The sequence below is a fragment of the Vespa crabro genome, chromosome 6 (assembly GCF_910589235.1).
Source record: "Vespa crabro chromosome 6, iyVesCrab1.2, whole genome shotgun sequence".
NCBI classification, from domain to species: Eukaryota; Metazoa; Arthropoda; class Insecta; order Hymenoptera; family Vespidae; genus Vespa; species Vespa crabro.
Genome location: NC_060960.1, coordinates 3594018 through 3614359, shown reverse-complemented (window position 1 = coordinate 3614359; position 20342 = coordinate 3594018). Strand labels below are relative to the sequence as shown.

At 34.9% G+C, this 20342-nt stretch overlaps 2 protein-coding genes across 6 annotated transcripts in view; one reads left to right on the top strand and one right to left on the bottom strand.

Moving 5' to 3' along the window:
* Positions 1-14994, top strand: part of LOC124425250 (sushi, von Willebrand factor type A, EGF and pentraxin domain-containing protein 1) — a 33660-nt gene extending 18666 nt beyond the window's left edge. Inside the window, exons 7-37 of one of the 2 annotated variants that reach the window (XM_046965398.1) lie at positions 29-258; positions 626-979; positions 1119-1493; positions 1566-1734; positions 1817-2179; positions 2257-2439; positions 2517-2693; positions 2768-2970; positions 3053-3676; positions 3772-3895; positions 3971-5293; positions 5377-5829; positions 5911-6128; positions 6203-6455; positions 6536-7377; positions 7466-8349; positions 8431-8678; positions 8754-8885; positions 8969-9134; positions 9224-9475; positions 9565-10106; positions 10189-10401; positions 10493-10648; positions 10945-11068; positions 11333-11395; positions 12450-12640; positions 12776-13413; positions 13645-13994; positions 14084-14286; positions 14408-14524; positions 14863-14994. In XM_046965398.1, coding sequence (XP_046821354.1) covers positions 29-258; positions 626-979; positions 1119-1493; positions 1566-1734; positions 1817-2179; positions 2257-2439; positions 2517-2693; positions 2768-2970; positions 3053-3676; positions 3772-3895; positions 3971-5293; positions 5377-5829; positions 5911-6128; positions 6203-6455; positions 6536-7377; positions 7466-8349; positions 8431-8678; positions 8754-8885; positions 8969-9134; positions 9224-9475; positions 9565-10106; positions 10189-10401; positions 10493-10648; positions 10945-11068; positions 11333-11395; positions 12450-12640; positions 12776-13413; positions 13645-13994; positions 14084-14286; positions 14408-14524; positions 14863-14894 — 10202 coding nt within the window. In that variant the 3' untranslated portion in view covers positions 14895-14994. The remainder of the gene's footprint in view (positions 1-28; positions 259-625; positions 980-1118; positions 1494-1565; positions 1735-1816; positions 2180-2256; positions 2440-2516; positions 2694-2767; positions 2971-3052; positions 3677-3771; positions 3896-3970; positions 5294-5376; positions 5830-5910; positions 6129-6202; positions 6456-6535; positions 7378-7465; positions 8350-8430; positions 8679-8753; positions 8886-8968; positions 9135-9223; positions 9476-9564; positions 10107-10188; positions 10402-10492; positions 10649-10944; positions 11069-11332; positions 11396-12449; positions 12641-12775; positions 13414-13644; positions 13995-14083; positions 14287-14407; positions 14525-14862) is intronic. The other variant, XM_046965400.1, reaches the window with a different exon arrangement.
* Positions 14995-15733: 739 nt separating this feature from the next.
* LOC124425253 lies at positions 15734-20265 on the bottom strand. 4 transcript variants are annotated; one of them, XM_046965414.1, is made up of 5 exons: positions 19539-20265; positions 19333-19454; positions 19097-19154; positions 18895-18960; positions 15734-17178 (listed from the first exon to the last, which is right to left on the bottom strand). In XM_046965414.1, exons 2-5 carry the CDS (start codon positions 19372-19374, stop codon positions 16868-16870), a joined length of 477 nt encoding a protein of 158 aa, XP_046821370.1. In that variant the 5' UTR covers positions 19375-19454; positions 19539-20265; the 3' UTR covers positions 15734-16867. The 4 variants fall into 4 exon arrangements, with proteins under 4 accessions (XP_046821370.1, XP_046821369.1, XP_046821371.1 ...); XM_046965413.1 differs by having other exon boundaries at positions 19333-19578; positions 19661-20265; XM_046965415.1 differs by having other exon boundaries at positions 19333-19944; positions 20175-20187.
* Positions 20266-20342: the final 77 nt, after the last annotated feature.

Here is a 20342-nt window from a genome sequence, read left to right as displayed (position 1 = left end):
CATCATTATAAATCTGAATTACATACAGGTTCTTTCCATTGTTCGAACGGTAAATGTGTGAACGCTGCGTTCAAATGTGACAAACAAGATGATTGCGGCGATTATTCGGACGAAATCGATTGCCCGATGAACTGTCAATTTTACATGGCCAGTAGTGGTGATGTCGTTGAAAGTCCAAACTATCCTCACAAATATGCACCTTTGGCAAATTGCAAATGGACTTTGGAAGGGCCGCAAGGTCACAACATTTTATTGCAGGTTAACAATCATCTAACTATCTTTTTTTATTTGCAAAAAAAAACTCGTAAGAATGTCATTCAAAGGAAAAATATTTCCAGCATATCCGAGAGTATGTATAATAAATAGATAAATTAATGAAATTAATTATAAGACACGTTAGCCTAGAATCAAGTAGCCATGCCAAATCCAACTGATTCGCTTTCTGAATTGGCTTTCGTTTCATCTAACGTATATCTCTATTTGCCTCGAAAGGTAAATCGGCGCGCACGAGAAAGCATGCAAGTTGTTCAATCACGAAACTGAACGTAATTGCTCGTTCGCTTAGAATCTAGGAATGGATCGATCGTTTTAACTTGTGCTTGATGATATTTCGTGTAATTTTCAGTTCCAAGAATTCGAGACGGAAAAAAGCTTCGATATAGTACAGATACTGGTAGGCGGTAGAACCGAAGATAAATCTGTGAATCTAGCAACCCTATCTGGCAAGCAAGAACTCAGCAACAAGCTCTTTGTTTCGGCTTCGAACTTTATGATCATTAAATTCAGCACCGACGCTTCGGTCGAGAGGAAAGGATTCCGTGCTTCTTGGAAAACTGAGCCGCAAACATGCGGTGGTATTCTTCGTGCTACTCCCCAAGGACAAATACTCACGTCACCAGGTTATCCGCAGAATTATCCTGGTGGATTGGAATGCCTTTATATCCTGCAAGCTCAACCTGGAAGAATAATGTCTCTTGAAGTACGTCAAATATCAGCAATTTAATACAATTTTAAATGTTCAATTTCATACAAAATAACAAGTTGTCTTCCAATAAAATAATCGCTAAATAGGATTTTAAATAAGGAAAAATAATCAACGATATTCAATGATTTTTTAGATCGAAGACTTAGATCTAGAAATGAATCGTGATTATATCCTCATACGAGACGGAGATTCGCCAATGAGTCGTCCGATTGCTCGTCTAAGCGGAAAATCCGAAGACAATCCTACAGTGATCATGTCAACCAGCAATAATCTTTATCTGTATTTTAAAACGAGTCTGGGTGATTCAAGACGTGGTTTCAGTATTCTATACACTCAAGGATGCAAGGCAACAGTCGTTGCAAGAAATGGAACAGTGCAATCACCTTCTTATGGTCTAAACGATTATCCAAATAATCAAGAATGTCTTTATAGAGTAAAGAATCCTGATGGAGGACCGCTTTCCTTAAAGTTCGTCAACTTCAATGTTCACAAGACTGATTTTGTACAAGTATGTTGACAAAAAAGATTAATATTATATGTTTATATTTAATATGATCATATTTTGATTTGAAATTTGTAGATATATGATGGTCCAAATACAAATGGACTCCGATTACATCCAGGAAATGGTTTTACTTCGAATACTCGTCCAAAAATAACTCTCACCGCTGAAAGCGGAGAAATGTTAGTCAGATTTGCTTCAGATGCTTTACATAGCAGTTCCGGTTGGCAAGCTGCTTTTTCAGCGGGTAAAATTGTGATCAATAACAAATGTATATTAGTTGAAATTTTCAAAAGCCTGCTTAAAAATAACAAATATTTAATAATTAGATTGTCCTGCATTGTTACCTGGCGAAGGAGCTCTTGCATCAAGTCGAGATACAGCTTTCGAAACAACAGTAACATTCTCATGCCCATTGGGACAAGAATTTGCAACAGGGAAACCCAAAATTACCACTGAATGCCTACCCGGAGGAAATTGGTCCGTTACGTATATACCAAAATGTCAGGAAGTATATTGTGGTCCCGTTCCGCAAATAGATAATGGATTTTCTATCGGTTCATCGAACGTCACATATAAAGGATTAGCTACTTATCAATGTTATGCTGGATTTGCTTTTCCATCTGGAAGGCCTACAGAAAAAATTTCTTGTTTAGCTGATGGAAGATGGGAAAAGAAACCATCTTGCTTGGGTAAAAAAATTTATTTTTAAATACGCAAATTGTAATTTATAACATCTGATTTATTCATTTGTGTACTGATTTTCCAGCATCTCAGTGTGCACCACTTCCAGAAGCACCTCATTCAAATATTACAATTCTTAATGGAGGTGGTCGCAGTTACGGTACTATTGTTAGATTCGAATGTGAACCTGGTTTTGTTAGAAGTGGTCATCCAGTGATCCTTTGTATGAGCAATGGTACATGGTCAGATGAAGTGCCAACTTGTTCTCGTAAGTAGACTTAGAAGCGAAAAAATATCTTTCTAAAGGATCACTTAGCTAACTATGTGTCCATTGTTATGCATCAGGTGCAAAGTGTCCATTGTTACCTATGATAAAGAATGGTTACGTTGTCGACCCAACTAGAGAGTATTATTTTGGTGATGAGGCTAGAGTACAATGCAACAGAGGTTACAAACTTACAGGATCGAACATTATTCAATGTGGCCCTAATCAGTTATTTGACAATGTTCCAACTTGCGAAGGTAATGAAAGTAAAATTAATTTTTTATGCACACAGATATGAAATATTGAAATAAAAGCATCGATTTTCTAATAGACATAAATGAGTGCGCAACTAGTCAATGCGATCTAGCTTCTACGGAATGCATTAATAACCCTGGTGCATTCACTTGCAAATGCAAATCAGGATTCGCTCCAACCATGGAGTGTCGTCCTATAGGTGACCTCGGTTTGATAAACGGTGGTATCCCTGATGAATCCATTACTGTTTCGAGTTCCGAGAATGGCTACATGAAATCTGTGAGTAATGTTTCACTATTTTATTTGTATTCTGTATTTGTGATATACGAGTATGTAATTATCAAAAAACAATTTTTTTCAGGGAGTACGTTTAAACAATGGTGATGGCTGGTGTGGTAATAACGTTGAGCCAGGAACGAATTGGGTAATGATTGATATGAAAGCACCAACGATCATTCGTGGTTTCCGAACACAGGTTGTTGCTAGAGTCGATGGCAACATCGCATTCACCTCGGCAGTACGTATTCAATACACGGATGATCTAACGGACACTTTCAAAGATTATACCAATCCTGATGGCACACCAGTTGAATTCCGAATTCTTGAACCTACATTATCTGTACTGAACTTACCGGTACCAATCGAGGCACGATACATCAAATTTAGGATGCAAGATTACGTTGGAGCACCTTGTATGAAATTAGAAATAATGGGCTGTACGAGATTGGAATGTACCGATATAAACGAGTGTGCCACAAAAAATGGTGGCTGTCATCAAAAATGTATCAACAATCCTGGTAGCTATTCATGCATGTGCAATACAGGTTTTGAACTTTACAAAGGTAACGGAACCGCCGGATTTAATATTGAAAAGTCTGAGACTGGTGAAAGGGACGGCGATTTGTATCAGAGGAATAAAACTTGTGTACCTGTAATGTGTCCTGCCTTAATTGCACCGGACAATGGAAAAATTTTGTCGACCAAGGTAAAGAATCAGTTCAAATATAGAGAAAACTAATTTTCAATAATAACTTACAATCAGTACAATTATTAACATCTAAATATACTATTTGTTTATAGGACCAACATCATTTTGGCGATGTAGTTAGATTCCAATGTAACTTCGGTTACGTTTTAGCTGGTTCATCGGCTGTAGTTTGTACTTCCAGTAGCGTTTGGAATGGTACAGTACCTGAATGTCAATGTAAGTAATACTAATTTTTTAAATATTACAATTCGTTTCCTTCATATTTTTGAAAAATATAATTTTTGTTAATAGATGCCAAATGTGTTTCACTACCGGACGATAAAAACGAAGGACTTTCAGTGATTCGTACCGACGAAACTAGTGTTTTGGTTCCATTCAAACAGAACGTCACTCTGAAATGCGGCAGCAACGGACGTAATCTACGAAATACTGCAACGTCTGGTTTTCGTCAATGCGTTTACGATCCTAAACCAGGTCTGCCAGATTATTGGTTATCTGGTTTTCAGCCAGCTTGCCCACGTGCTGATTGTGGCAAGCCATTGCCAACGCCCGGTGCTGAATATGGCCAATACATTGATACAAAATATCAATCATCTTTCTTCTTTGGTTGTCAAGATACTTTCAAGTTAGCAGGAGAAACTAATCGACATGACAACGTTGTACGTTGCCAAGCGAATGGGGTTTGGGATTTTGGTAATTTACGTTGCGAAGGTCCTGTTTGCGAGGATCCTGGAAGACCAAGTGATGGATACCAAGTAGCTCGAAGTTATGAACAAGGCTCAGAAGTTCAATTTGGATGTAGTCGACCAGGATATATTCTAATAAATCCACGACCAATTGTTTGTGTTCGAGAACCAGAATGTCGAGTTGTCAAACCTCTTGGTTTAACATCTGGACGTATACCTGATTCAGCTATCAATGCAACATCCGAAAGACCGAACTATGAAGCCAGAAATATTCGATTGAACTCGGTTACTGGATGGTGTGGCAAACAGGAAGCCTTCACTTACGTTAACGTAGATCTTGGACAAGTCTACAGAGTCAAGGCAATTCTAGTCAAGGGTGTGGTAACCAATGATATCGTTGGAAGACCCACGGAAATACGTTTCTTTTATAAGCAAGCTGAAAGCGAGAATTATGTTGTTTATTTCCCGAACTTCAATTTGACTATGCGTGATCCAGGAAATTATGGTGAATTGGCTATGATAACTTTACCGAAATACGTACAAGCTCGTTTCGTGATACTTGGTATCGTCAGTTACATGGATAATGCTTGTTTGAAATTCGAACTCATGGGATGTGAGGAACCAGTCGCTGAACCACTGTTAGGTTACGATTATGGCTTCTCGCCATGCGTTGATAATGAACCACCAGTTTTCCAGAATTGTCCTCAACAACCTATAGTAGTACAAAAGGGTATTGATGGTGGTTTATTACCAGTAAACTTCACCCAACCTATTGCAATAGACAACAGTGGTAGTATTGCTCGATTAGAAGTTAAACCACAAAGCTTTAGAACACCTATTCGTGTTTTCGAAGACACCGTTGTGAAATATGTAGCCTTTGATTACGATGGAAACGTTGCTATTTGCGAAATTAATATAACTGTACCAGGTTAGTCTGTCGTTTTGTGAATTTAAATAATTTATCGATAACATTACTCGATAAAGATAATGACTAATTTATTGTTATTATAGATTTAACACCACCCAAGCTAAGTTGTCCTCAAAGTTACGTGATCGAACTCGTAGACAGGCAGGAAAGTTATTCGGTTAACTTTAATGAAACACGAAGACGTATCAATGCTACTGATGCGTCTGGCCCAGTAAGAATTAACTTTGTACCAGAACGAGCTGTAATACCTATAGGTGGTTTCGAAAACGTGACAGTATACGCTGTAGATTCAAGTGGCAATCGAGCTTCCTGTCATTTCCAAGTATCTGTACAAGCAACACCTTGTGTCGACTGGGAATTGAAATCCCCAGCTAATGGTGGTTTAAAATGTGTGCCAGGTGATAAAGGCTTGCAGTGCATAGCAACGTGCAAGAATGGTTATAGATTTACCGATGGAGCACCTGTAAAGACCTTCGTTTGTGATATTAACAAACATTGGTCTCCAACTTCGGTCGTTCCAGATTGTGTATCTGAAAGTAAATAATCATTTATTCTTTCTCTTTAAAACTTTGAAAGGATCAGTCCACTCTTTAATGAATTATTTATTATGTTTGTAGATACTCAACAGGCTGATTATCACGTAGTCGCATCAGTAACTTATCGAGCTAATGGTGCTGTCTCACGTCCTTGTTTACCACAATACCAAGACTTGATGACTCAATATTACATTAACTTAAATGCTATCCTGACACAACGCTGTTCTGCTGTTAATGTAAATATGAATGTATCATTTGTAAGATCGATGCCTTTCCTATTAGAAGAAAATGTTCTACAGGTACGTTGACATTATTACTGTGACTTATAACACATAAATCACAGTTAAGATAGAAAACATTTTTTTATACGTAGATGGACTTCGTTTTGGTGATCGTTCCCGTTATTCGTCAACCGCAAGTATACGATCTATGTGGTTCCACCATAGGTTTAATCTTTGATCTTTCTGTACCATATGCAAGTAAAGTCATAGAACCCCTGCTCAATGTTTCTGCTATTGGAAATCAATGTCCGCCATTACGTGCTTTAAAATCAACTATCACACGAGGATTTACTTGTAGCATTGGTGAGGTACTAAACATGGATACGAACGATGTTCCTCGATGTCGTGAGTATAATTTCATCGAATCAAACTGATAAAATGATACTCTGTAGCTTGAAGTTATCGTGAATAATTTGATATTACAGTTCATTGTCCGGCTGGTACTTTCGCTGGAGAAAAACAGAAACAGTGTACATCCTGTCCAAAAGGTTTCTACCAAAATAGTGATCGTCAAGGTTCCTGTTTGCGTTGTCCTTTCGGAACATATACAAGGGAAGAAGGTTCTAAAAGTATAGACGACTGTATTCCAGTGTGTGGATATGGTACATATTCACCAACTGGTCTGGTGCCATGTCTAGAGTGCCCTAGGAATAGTTACACCGGCGAACCACCAATAGGTGGTTACAGAGATTGTCAAACTTGTCCAGCTGGTACTTTTACCTATCAACCAGCAGCTCCAGGTCGTGATCGTTGTCGAAACAAATGTTCTCCTGGCATGTACTCAGATACGGGATTAGCACCCTGTGCTCAATGTCCAAAAGACTTCTTCCAACCTCAGCACGGAGCCACAACATGTATCGAATGTCCTACCAATATGTATACCGACGGAGCAGGATCAGTAGGTCGAGAGGAATGTAAACCGGTACAGTGTACGGATAGTGTGTGTCAACATGGTGGACTTTGTGTACCTATGGGACATAGTGTACAATGTATATGCCCGGCTGGTTTCTCTGGAAGACGCTGTGAAATCGATATCGATGAATGTGCTTCTCAACCTTGTTACAATGGCGCCACGTGCATCGATCTTCCTCAAGGTTACAGATGTCAATGTGCAAACGGATACTCTGGTATCAACTGCCAAGAAGAAAAATCAGACTGCAGCAACGACACTTGTCCTGAGAGAGCTATGTGTAAAGACGAACCTGGTTTCAACAATTACACGTGTCTATGTAGATCTGGTTACACCGGCGTTGATTGCGACATAACGGTAATCGATCCTATTCGTTGTCATAATCATGACTAATAATTATTGAATTATCATCAATCGTTAAAAAAATTTTATTTTCATATTTTAGATAAATCCATGTACGGCGAGTGGAAACCCATGTAACAATGGTGCCACTTGTGTAGCGTTACAGCAAGGTCGATACAAATGCGAATGTTTGTCAGGTTGGGAAGGTCAAAGCTGTGAGATCAACACAGATGATTGCGCTGAAAGACCTTGTTTACTTGGTGCCAATTGCACCGATCTTGTAGCTGATTTCAGTTGTAATTGTCCGCCTGGATTTACCGGCAAACGTTGTCACGAGAAGATTGATCTTTGTTCTGGAAATCCTTGCCTTAATGGCATATGTGTTGACAAATTGTTCAGCCATGAATGTATCTGTCATCCAGGTTGGACCGGTGTTGCTTGTGAAATTAACATCAATGAATGTTCTAGTAAACCATGTCGTAACAACGGACAGTGTCTCGATCAAATCGATGGCTATACTTGTACTTGCGAGCCAGGATACACTGGCAAGCAATGTCAACATACAATAGATGATTGTGCTTCAGATCCGTGCCAGAATGGTGCCACGTGTGTCGATCAACTAGAAGGTTTCCTTTGCAAATGTAGACCTGGTTTTGTCGGACTTCAATGTGAAGCAGAAATCGATGAATGCCAAAGTGATCCATGCAATCCTGTTGGCACAGATCGTTGTGTAGATCTAGACAACACTTTCGTTTGTCATTGTCGTGAGGGCTACACTGGATCAGGCTGTGAAATTAACATCAACGACTGTGCTTCTGATCCATGCCTAAACGGTGCTACTTGCAGAGACGAAGTTTCGGGTTTCAAGTGTATGTGTCCTGAAGGTTGGACAGGAGTTCATTGCGAAATCGATGTCGGCATGTGTCAAAATCATCCGTGTCAAAACGATGCAGCCTGCGTCGATCTTTTCTTGGATTACTTCTGCGTGTAAGTCTAATTTGGACAGATCGAAATGAACAGTGTTCAAATTCGAATTCATAATATCGTTTATTTGTATTTTTTTGACAGTTGTCCTTCTGGAACTGATGGTAAACAATGTGAAACTGCACCTGAACGTTGTATAGGTAATCCTTGCATGCATCATGGACGTTGTCAAGATTTTGGTTCCGGGCTTAATTGCACTTGTCCTGATGACTATACTGGTATTGGTTGTCAATATGAATACGATGCTTGCCAAGCTGGTGCGTGTAAAAATGGAGCCACTTGTATTGATGATGGTCCTGGTTTTACTTGCATTTGCCCACCAGGCTATACTGGTAATAGGATATCCTTAATACTAATTGCATTTAAACATTTTGGTGACATAAATCAAATATTGTTTTAAATCACAGGTAAAACATGCGAAGATGATATTATTGATTGCAAAGACAATTCATGTCCACCCTCTGCAACATGTATTGATTTAACTGGAAAGTTTTTCTGTCAGTGTCCATTTAATTTAACAGGAGATGATTGTAGGAAATGTAAGTGATGTAAATTTTATACGCTAAAGAAACTAATATCTTTCTTTTATCGTTACTCATATTATAAAAATGAATTTTTTCAGCTATTCAAGTTGATTATGATTTATACTTTGGTGATCCGGCACGTAGCAGTGCATCACAAATTATTCCATTCTTTACTGGCACTAGAAAGAGTTTGACCGTAGCTATGTGGGTGCAATTTACGCAAAAAGATGAGGCTGGAACTTTCTTCACACTTTATGCCGTAAGGTAAGATCTTTCAACAGTGTTTAATATGTAAAAGTTAATAAATTAAAATAAATATTAAATATTCTACAATATAATTTTTGTAATTCTAGTTCACCGCATGTACCAACAAATCGCCGACCGATGGTACAAGCACACAGTAACGGTGTCCAAGTATCTCTCTTCCATGATTTACAAGATGTTTATCTACCATTCAGAGAATATGCAACTATCAATGATGGCCAGTGGCATCATGTTGCTGTTGTATGGAACGGAGAAAACGGTGGTGAACTCGTATTAATCACGGAAGGTTTAATTGCTAGCAAAACGGATGGATATGGAAGTGGTAGATCTCTTCCAGCATAGTAAGTAATTTATAACATTTTTTACTCGCATAATACGATTTTAACGATCAGTTGATTTTTAATATTATTTAAATATTTAATATTATCAGTGCCTGGGCAGTATTGGGTAAACCTCAAAGTGAAAATCCGAAAGGTTATACGGAATCTGGTTTCCAAGGTCACCTGACAAAAGTTCAAATCTGGAATCGTGCACTTCATGTAACGAATGAGATACAGAAACAAGTTAGAGATTGTAGAACCGAGCCAGTTCTTTATCAAGGACTAGTTTTGACCTGGGCTGGATATGATGAAACGGTTGGGGGTGTAGAACGTGTAGTTCCATCACATTGTGGACAAAGAGTATGCCCACCTGGTTATGGTGGTAATAAATGTCAACAATTGGAAGCTGATAAAATTCCACCCAAAGTGGAGCACTGTCCCGGTGATTTATGGGTTATTGCTAAAAATGGTTCTTCTATTGTCACTTGGGATGAACCTCGTTTCAGTGACAACGTTGGTATAGTTAAGGTTCAAGAACGAAGTGGTCATAGATCCGGACAAACTTTATTATGGGGTACTTACGATATCAGTTACGTGGCTTATGATCAAGCTGGAAATTCTGCAAGTTGTAATTTCAAAGTCTATGTATTATGTAAGTTTTCTAACTATTTTCAAATGTTCCTTAGTAATTTTGTACCTGTATATTGTTTCTTTTTTTTGTTTTTTTTGAATAGCCGATTTCTGTCCTGAACTTGCTGATCCCATCGGAGGAATACAACAATGCAAAGATTGGGGTTCTGGCGGTCAATTCAAAGTTTGCGAAATTTCATGTAATCAAGGACTACGATTTTCTCAAGAGGTTCCTAAATTTTATACTTGTGGCGCTGAAGGATTCTGGAGACCTACGAATGATCCTAATTTACCATTGATTTATCCTGCTTGCACAAGTAAGCCTTATGTTTCTATTACAACGCTAAAGTTATCAAATTATATTTTCTTTTTTTTTATATATTTTATAATATTATTATAATATTTAAGGTTCGATACCAGCACAACGTGTATTCAGAATTAAGATGAACTTCCCTACGTCAGTTCTATGTAACGAGGCTGGTCAAGGTGTTCTCAAACAAAAGGTCCGGAATGCTGTAAACTCTCTTAACAGAGATTGGAACTTCTGTTCTTATTCTTATGAAGGTAATGCAATATTTATAATCATTTCAATGAATATAAATATATTATCTAGTAAGTATAAATGTATAATCTAATAAGTTCATGCCGTTTCTCAGCTCGCATATACATACATATATACATTATGTATCGAAGTACATCAGTACATATATAACAATATTATTAATTTCGTGCGTGTATTTAAAAACATTTGACCAAGTTTTTATTATTATTTTTTTTATCTTTTTTAATTCAATAATTGATGAAAATCCAATATTTTTTCAGATTGTTGAAAAACATATAACATTGATAATAACTTTTAGGTACACGTGAGTGTAAGGATTTGAACATCGATGTTCAATGTGATCATCGCATACGAACAACGAGAGAAGCAAACGAGGAAGATGGTGGAATGTACATTATTTCAGCGGTCGTACCAGCAGAACCGTAAGTTGAAAAACATCTAATATACTTTCATTCATCTTTATAAAATTCCAAATTTGGGGAATCGTATGAGCTTAGAAATCTGTTTAGAAATATTCGAGGTATGAATAAACGTATCGCATATTTTCAACATTCATAAACCGTAGGCTCGGTCTTTCTCTCTCTCTCTCTCTTTCTCTCTCTCTCTCTCTTTGTCTCTCTCTTTTTAAACCCGAGTGTAGATCTAGATGAATTAGTACTGAGCATTTGTTACTTGTTACATCATAGAACGAGACAGGCGCGCCAAGGCAGCGATACCTATGAGGTGGAGATCTCGTTCCCGGCGATAAAGTAAGGACAGCTCGATTCGTGTGAATATATGCGAATTGTGTCATACAATGAACAATGCCAACCAACACGTTATCATCCCTAATAATACGCCCTCATTCTAAAAAACGAAACCAAAACAAAAAAAAAAAACAAATTATTACCGATTCATTTACATACACATAGCGATTTAACACGGTGCATGATCGAGTTACCAAGGATTAAGGATTATAAATATAGATAAAGGCAAAAAACAGCATAAAACCGGGTTTGCACGTTGTTACTAACTGACCTATAGCAGAACTATTGTTTTCCCCGAGGTAGAATCACATTACGCTAAAAATGAAATTTAATATTAGTATAATAATGATATAACCCGATATCTCTAACAAATGACTTTTATATAATCCAAGATTGAACCTACTACATTAGATGAATTAATTTCTATAACGTTACGTAATCTACCTATATAATAAATGATCGTCTGATTTTTGATATTTGATAATTGATAGATATATTTAATTAACAGCTAATTTATATTATTTTACAATAACATTTATAATATGATTGCATGATAACAAATGAAAATAGAAAAAAATATGTTTCATTCAATACTGTAATATTATGGTTTCTATGAATCGATTAATACTAAAAATGTTTTCTTAATAGGTGATATAGATAGATGGTATTATAATTAGTTTCATTTTTTCTTCTTCCCCTTTTGCCATTAATAATAGGCAAATCTGCACCAAAATATCGCGTTATTTCTAATACATAATAGGATAATATGAACACGTACATATGTATTTTACAACTATAAATTTATACAAATTTCAGAATGTCATCGAGTTTCTAATTACATGTAGGATAATTGTAATTAATTGTCACTAATGGCAGGTTAGCTTGAGGCACGCTTACCCGTGAAATGAGTTTAACCTTGTCCAACGAACGATCGCCTGAAAACAATAACGGCTGTATATATTGGCGCATACATATACCCTATGCCTGTTGCTACCGTTTGTGTGACTTTACTCGAATTACGGTTTCAATCAATAACGTTCCACTCCTTTTTTTATAGCGATCCTATTCTGAATGCCAATTCTAACGAACGAGCGACGGTACAGTCCTTACTCGAAAGACTGATACTCGAGGAAGATCAATTTGATGTACACGACATTCTACCAAACACTGTACCAGATCCAGCATCTTTAACATTGAAATCAGATTATGCTTGCCCTATCGGTCAAGTTGTAATGGCTCCTGATTGTGGTAAGAACCTATCTTAAATAAAATTAGAATACTTCCTTTTATAATGATCATCCTAAGAAATTAAAAAATTTTTTAACACTTTTTATAACGATCCATCACTTCGAAATATATTCAATAAAAATACATTTTATACAGTACCATGTGCTGTGGGTACATATTATGATGAAGAGACCCAACGTTGTATCTCCTGTCCTGTGGGCACTTATCAAAGTGAATCAGGTCGAACGAAATGCAGCTCATGTCCCGTGATTGCTGGTCGACCTAGCGTGACGGTTGGAGTCGGTGCACGAAGTGCTGCTGATTGCAAAGAACGATGTCCAGCAGGAAAGTATTACGACGATGCAGCTGGTTTGTGTCGTAGTTGTGGACACGGATTTTATCAACCAAACGAGGGTAGTTTCTCCTGCTTGCTATGTGGTCTTGGAAAAACAACTAGAACAGCGGAAGCTGTGTCTCGCGAAGAATGCAGAGACGAATGCGGTTCTGGACAACAACTCGCCGTTGAAGGCAAATGTGAACCATGTCCAAGAGGTACTTATCGTACTCAAGGTGTTCAAGCGTCCTGCCAAGCTTGTCCAGTAGGTAGGACAACGCCCAATGTAGGATCGGCAGCTATCGAAGAGTGTTCCTTACCAGTTTGTGAACCTGGTACTCATTTAAATGGTACACTTAACGAATGTATGCAATGTAAAAAGGGCACTTATCAATCGGAACCCCAACAGACTTTCTGTATACCTTGTCCACCCAATACCAGTACCAAAGGACCAGCTGCAGTAAGTATTAGTTTAATATGTCCATAGACTTAAAGCGTACTTATGCTAACCAATTAACCACTGGCTATAAGTGGTACAGATCATTTTTTTTTGTTTATTATGTTTTAGATTATTTATCATAAACTAATATTTCTAAATATGCCACGAATTAAAACTACTCTATAAATCTATTTATAATTAATAAAAACAAAATCATATTCTTACTTTAACATTTAACATTTGTTCTTACAGACCAGCAAATCCGATTGCACCAATCCATGCGAGACAAGCGGCGAAGAAATGCATTGCGACGCAAATGCCTATTGTTTACTTATACCAGAGACAAGTGACTTCAAGTGCGAATGTAAACCAGGATACAACGGTACTGGAACGGAGTGTACAGACGTTTGCATGGGCTATTGCGACAACGAGGGTGTATGTCTGAAGGATTCCAGAGGACAACCATCTTGCAGGTGTAGCGGCAGTTTCACAGGCAAACATTGTACTGAGAAGTCTGAGTTCTTCTATATTACTGGTGGTATCGCAGGAGGAGTTATTCTCATCATTTTTGTTGTTCTTTTAGTCTGGATGATTTGCGTTAGGTCAGTCTATAAAATAAGAATACGTAATATATAACAAACAACAAATTTTAGTATTACGATTGTCATCTTACAAAAAAATACTTTTATAGAGCATCTCGTAAAAAGGAGCCTAAAAAAATGCTCACTCCAGCGACCGATCAAAATGGTTCTCAAGTAAACTTCTATTATGGAGCTCCTACACCTTACGCCGAGTCCATAGCACCGTCTCATCACAGCACATACGCTCATTATTATGACGACGAGGAAGACGGCTGGGAAATGCCCAATTTTTATAATGAAACTTATATGAAAGGTCAGTATGTATTACGTGTGTGTATTATTACGTATTTACGTTCACGTATTAAGTGACAAAGATTAAAGCAACAAATCATTCGAATGAATATATTTCTAATATCTTTCTTTTTTACTTGCAGAAAGTCTACACAATGGAGGAAAGATGAACAGTCTTGCACGTTCAAACGCGAGTATATACGGCACGAAGGACGATCTCTACGATAGGCTGAAGCGTCACGCGTATCCCGGGAAGAAAGGTACAAGTTTGAATGCAGATACACATTGAACCAAATTTGAAATAAAAGGACATCAGGGGTTCGTTGATCAGCATATATATATATATATATATATAAATATAAAAAAACATATATATATATAAAATAAAAAAAAAACGGGCGATCGACCACTTTACTTTTGTCACTAATAATTAGCGTTAAAAAGCCGAGATATTGCGACGTTTGTATTACTAGAAAAAAGGATCATTCCTCTCATCCTACTGCATCGAAGCTTGAAAATCTACTACGCAATGTAACTCGGCCGATCGAGAGATATTTGCCATGTTTACGTTAGTGACGAAGGAACATTTATTTTCCAGACAAGAGTGATAGTGACAGCGAAGGTCAGTGAGTCGTCGTCCCTGTCCCACGGTGAGAGAGAAAGAAAGAAAGAAAGAGAGAGAGAGAGAGAGAGAGAGAAAAGAAAGAGAGAGAGAGAAAAGAAAGAAAAAGAATGAAGTTTAAGCAAAGCCCGAGTATGCAGAAAAGAAGAAGGGAGAACTTTCAAGAGGAAAAGTTACTCAGTCGATATGGGTCACATTATTTATTACCTCCCTATATAAGTAAAGAAAAGAAATGAAAACAAAACAAAAAAAAAACAGGAAAAAGAAAAGAACGATCATCTACGACGTGTCTCACAAGATCCTATGGTATCCGTAGTCCTCCATGAAAGAAGAAAGGTTGCGATTCTGCTTTCTTCGGATCACGTGACTCACTTGGATGAGACGACCAGTGTCTACGATACGCAAAATGGATGGATGCCCATTAATCGATAGAAAAAAGTGAAATAATCCAGTCCTGAAATGACGATCGATAAAACGATTGTTGTTTCGGCACAAAACCATCGATTAATCATTGTTAATCTCGCGTTTATGAGATCGATCGAAAACGTAATTTTTTTTTTCTTCACGGTTCCGATCGATAATACAATATATGATTATATATACACACATATATATATATACGTATATGTATATATACGAATATATATGTATATGTATATATACACACATAAATATACACATATTTATATATATATGTATATATATGTATATATATATGTATATATATATATGTATATATATATGTGTGTGTATATATATATATATTATACGTGCGAGATTAGAACAAATCGCACGCGTAAAAATGCACGAGATAATGAGAGGAAAAAAAACAAAGAGACTACGAAACGAGATTGTAATTTTTGTAATTTAATACCAAGTAGATACTAAGCACCACAAACGCGCGGATACACTTACAGACACATTCTTGATTAACTCCTACGAGTAATGGTGCGAACAAGAGTGTGTTTGTATGTTAAACGTCATTATATAAATAAGTGAATTTATATTTTGTTACTATAAATATGTATCACGTTGTAATATAATAGATACGTAAGCGTTCTAGCATATATCTATTAATCGAAAAATGCTCTAACGTGTAATATGTATATCGAAGACGAGTCGACGAGAAGAGTTTTTCTTTTTCCATTTTGTTTTTTTTCTTTTTTTTTTTGTTTCTTTCGATTTTAATATACTTATCACTTAAAGCTTTGTATACATCGTTCATTGTACATGCATGCATATATATATAGAATATAATACGATAAGAACGATCGATAAACGTAATCAATAATGAGAACGAGATGTCAGTCGTTCTATCTTGAATCGTTTCTCGAGTCCATTGACCCGATAAGATTATAAGAATTTGCATAAAATATTGCCCTTTCTTCGCTAGTATATATATATATATATATATATATATATATATATATATATATATTTACTATATAATAACAAAAGAGAAGAACAAAACAAAACTTTCAAGTTGATGGAGAACGAGCAGCGAAGTCACGCAATTGAATGGAACGATATCCAATAATTGCGCACGAATTCTTTCCATCAATAAAAAATATATATGTACATACATAACACAAATACATATACATAAATATATAGTAAATAGACTTCATTCTTATAATTTCGTCTGGTTCGATCGTGAAATTGGTAAATATTATTATCTATAAAAAAAAAAGAAAAAAAAAATGAAAAAAAAAGAATGAACCGTAATGTACATTGAACGATGTCTATGACGCCATTTTTTATTTTTACCTTGTTAAAACTCTTTAACAGATAATTGTTTTCCCTTTTTTTCCTTTTTTTTTTATTATTAATAAAATATATTTCATTAAAGATAGTTAATTATGATAACGCACATGTGTCTAGGAAGATTATTATACAACGTCGTGGTACAAAGGTGAGTATCGACGTTACGGTAAATTTCCTAAGTAGCATGAGGAAAGAGCCAAAAATAGTACTTTGATATTTAGAATAATTTTCCGTTCATTTTCATAGGTATTACCCGATACATTTTTTTTTTAAAGGCAAAGCTCTCTTGTTTCTTCTCTTTACCGGTACCAGATAAAAGACATTTCTTGATACAATCCGACAAATTTTGTACTGGTGTTGTACTCTGACAAAACTTGTTCGTATCTATAGAGACGAAATCGTTATCCTCCTCTTCATCATCCATAACGGAATCAAGATCGCTCGTGTCGCAATTTATTTGCATATTTTCTGCATCATGGATGTTTTCATCTGAATCACTGGCGACAGATTCCGCCAGACTGTTTATTGCTAACAATAGAAATATAACGTATTCAACGCATACTAAATTAACGGAAACGTCATAACCAGTGCCGGATTAAGCCGTACAGGCAATGGAAGCAGTTGGCTCAGACACTATAAAAAAGTAATCTCCAACACAATATAAATTTATATTATATAATAAATTTAATTTAATATTTGATTGATTATAAATTAATATCCCTTTGTTCAATTAAATATCCCTTTTGTTAGAAGCGATAGAAAATAAAAAATATAAAAAATTTCGTGATTTTGTGGATAAAATATTTTAAGAATACAAAGTGCAATACCTAATGATAATGATTCTTAATTTTGTTTTATGGAAGGCCATATATTGTTTTAATTAATTAGATATCTTAATCAATTATTTAAAAAAAAAAATTATTAGACAATTATATGATTAAAGTCAATACATAAGTAGATATTAACGTCTACCAATATATGACCAATAAATACATATCAAATGTAAACAATTTTAAGAGGCCATAAAAAATGAAAAACATATAAAACAATCTTACAATAAGTTTAGTTACTACCTTACAAAAATTGTTAATTGAAAACAATAACTTTACAATTGATGTATAATAATTAAAAAAAACTTATTTACTTAATTTAATAAATGTTCAAAGTGTTCACTACTTTCTTGTGAGTCATATATCTTGCAATACTTTTTGGTACATTTTATAACATTTCAGATTTTATTTGAACAGTCAGATATTATTGTAACATATTTCATAATTTTTGCTAGCAGTACTTCTGAATTTCACTTTCACTAAGATAAACATTACTATTTCTATCTACATAACGTACTTAACATGGTAATATATGATTAATTATATATATATATATATATATATATATATATATATATATTTAGATATATATATATAGATATGTTAATATATCTTTAACTTTGAGCGTATACTTCTTTAATAATTTTTTTTTTTAATGATTGTTTAAAATATCTAATTAATTAAATTAATTAAAAATCAGCCTTAATTTATAATCAACCTACCCAGTATATTTATTATTTCATCATTTGCATGAATATTTGAGAATATATATTGTCCTTAAGTGATTTATTTTAATAGGAATCAAAAAATTTTTGCAACGCCTCGGGCCTCTTAAAGACTACATCCGCCACTGGTCATAAGTCAATTTTCACGAACACACGTAGGTGTATGTGTTTATATAATCACATACTAATACATATAACTATGATTCTTGGAAAAAATGGTACTCGAATTCACGAAAAGATATATCTATATATATATATAAACGTATATATATATATATATATATATATATATATATATATATATATATATATATATATATACATAAATACATATATAAATACGATCGATAAGTTTTCAGTCCTACGAAATATACATCATTGATAAGATTACTATAATACTTTCACGTTAAAATTAAAAAAAAGAAAATAATGATAAGGAAAATAATCGTATATAAATAGTATATACTCTTTATGAAATAACTATAATCGTATAAATCATTTTTTTTCATAATAATTATATAAACATAAACAAAATTATTATCCAATAGTTCTTTCACTAATTTGATTACAAATAAATAGTATTATAACTTGATAATAACTTCAGTGAAGAATATAACATAGGTTATCGTAAACAAGAAGCAATCTATATACTGACACTGTTTTTTATAATTACCTTATATAATACGTACCGATTTTATCTTTAACGGCAGATAATATTTTCAGAATGCTTAGATCATTTGGGTTCTGTTTTAAAACTAAGCATAACAAAATTTCAAGTATATTAGATAATATACAATTATCAATGTAATTATCAATAATGATCATTCATTATCCATTATCTCTTATTAAGTTACGAAATTTACAGGTTATGTACGTATGAATAAATCTCACCTGAAGATCCAACTTCAATAGCATCATCATAATTTTCAGTCATAATAGCAATAAGAAACTACAATTATATGTATATTTATATATATATCGAATAAATGTTTTATTTTTTAATCATAATCAACGATCATTAGATCAGGTTTGATCGATACGTGAGTCATCGGAATAATTTGTTCCTTTCACATTTTTCTCTCGGATCGTTCAACCTAGTCTTTTCGATTACTAATATTTTCACATACCTTTAGTCGATCTTCATAGTTTATACAATTCTTTTTACTCATCTTTAATAATGCTCAATAAACTAACGTCTTCATATTCGATTACGAAAGAGTATTATTTTTTACGAAAGAGTATGTTACATCTTTGAAAATACATTTTAAAATAATTTTAATCGATCGATGAATATCATAATTCAATGTTAGTTAACATTTATTTTTAATTTTACCAAAAAGAAATCATTTTGTAGATTTTCATTTGTTATTTCGCTGTAAAGTTGAACTACGTAGTACTTTTACAATATTATATATCTGTGATCTCAAATATATGTAGATATATATAATTACGAACTCTAAACAATAGCGAACAAATAGCAGGATAAAAGTAGTTCCCTTTAAAAATACATCTGCTTTTCCTTAAACGTATTATTCTAACCTCTATTTCATTTACATACGCAGTACGTTGATCGAAAGAACAATAAGAAAATTAATCTTTACGTTTATGCGCATTGAAAAGTCTCAAGTATTATAATATGAAATCGAATAAGTTTGAGATTTTAAACAACTAAGTTCTATAAGAAAAATTCTTCAAAAGATAGGATGAAACGTTTTAAAACGTTGGTGGAATGTAGAGGGCTATGAGAGACAAACAGAAATGGTGAGAGAGAGAGAGAGAGAGAGAGAGAGAAAGAGGGAGAGAGAGAGAGTAAGAGAGAGGAAGAGGAAGATAGAGCGAGTAGGAGGGAGAGGGAGAGGGAGAGGAAGGGAGAGGCAGAGAGAAAGAGAGAGAGAAAGGGTAATATAACGGAAGAAAAAAAGAAGAATAATAGAGAAAGCGAGAAAAGAAATCAAAATTGTTAACATACAAGAGACGGGCCGTGCTGCTGCATAAGAAGGAAAGAGAAAAACAATTTATTGACTTGGTATCTCATATCCTCGTATTCCGAGAATGACGTGTCAATTTCCCCCGCAGGGTAGTGCGTATACGTTCTGATTGGCGAATGATGTGATCAGATGTATATTGATTGGTCGCC

Excerpts from the sequence above, each read along its gene's own strand:
- LOC124425253 (XM_046965412.1), bottom strand. The coding sequence starts at position 19,374 with ATGAGTAAAAAGAATTGTATAAACTATGAAGATCGACTAAAG. Across the intron at positions 18,961-19,096 it reads TATTGAAGTTGGATCTTCAG|TTTTAAAACAGAACCCAAAT; the intron begins GTGAGATTTATT and ends TGTTATGCTTAG. Across the intron at positions 17,179-18,894 it reads TGCCGTTAAAGATAAAATCG|CAATAAACAGTCTGGCGGAA; the intron begins GTACGTATTATA and ends TTCTATTGTTAG.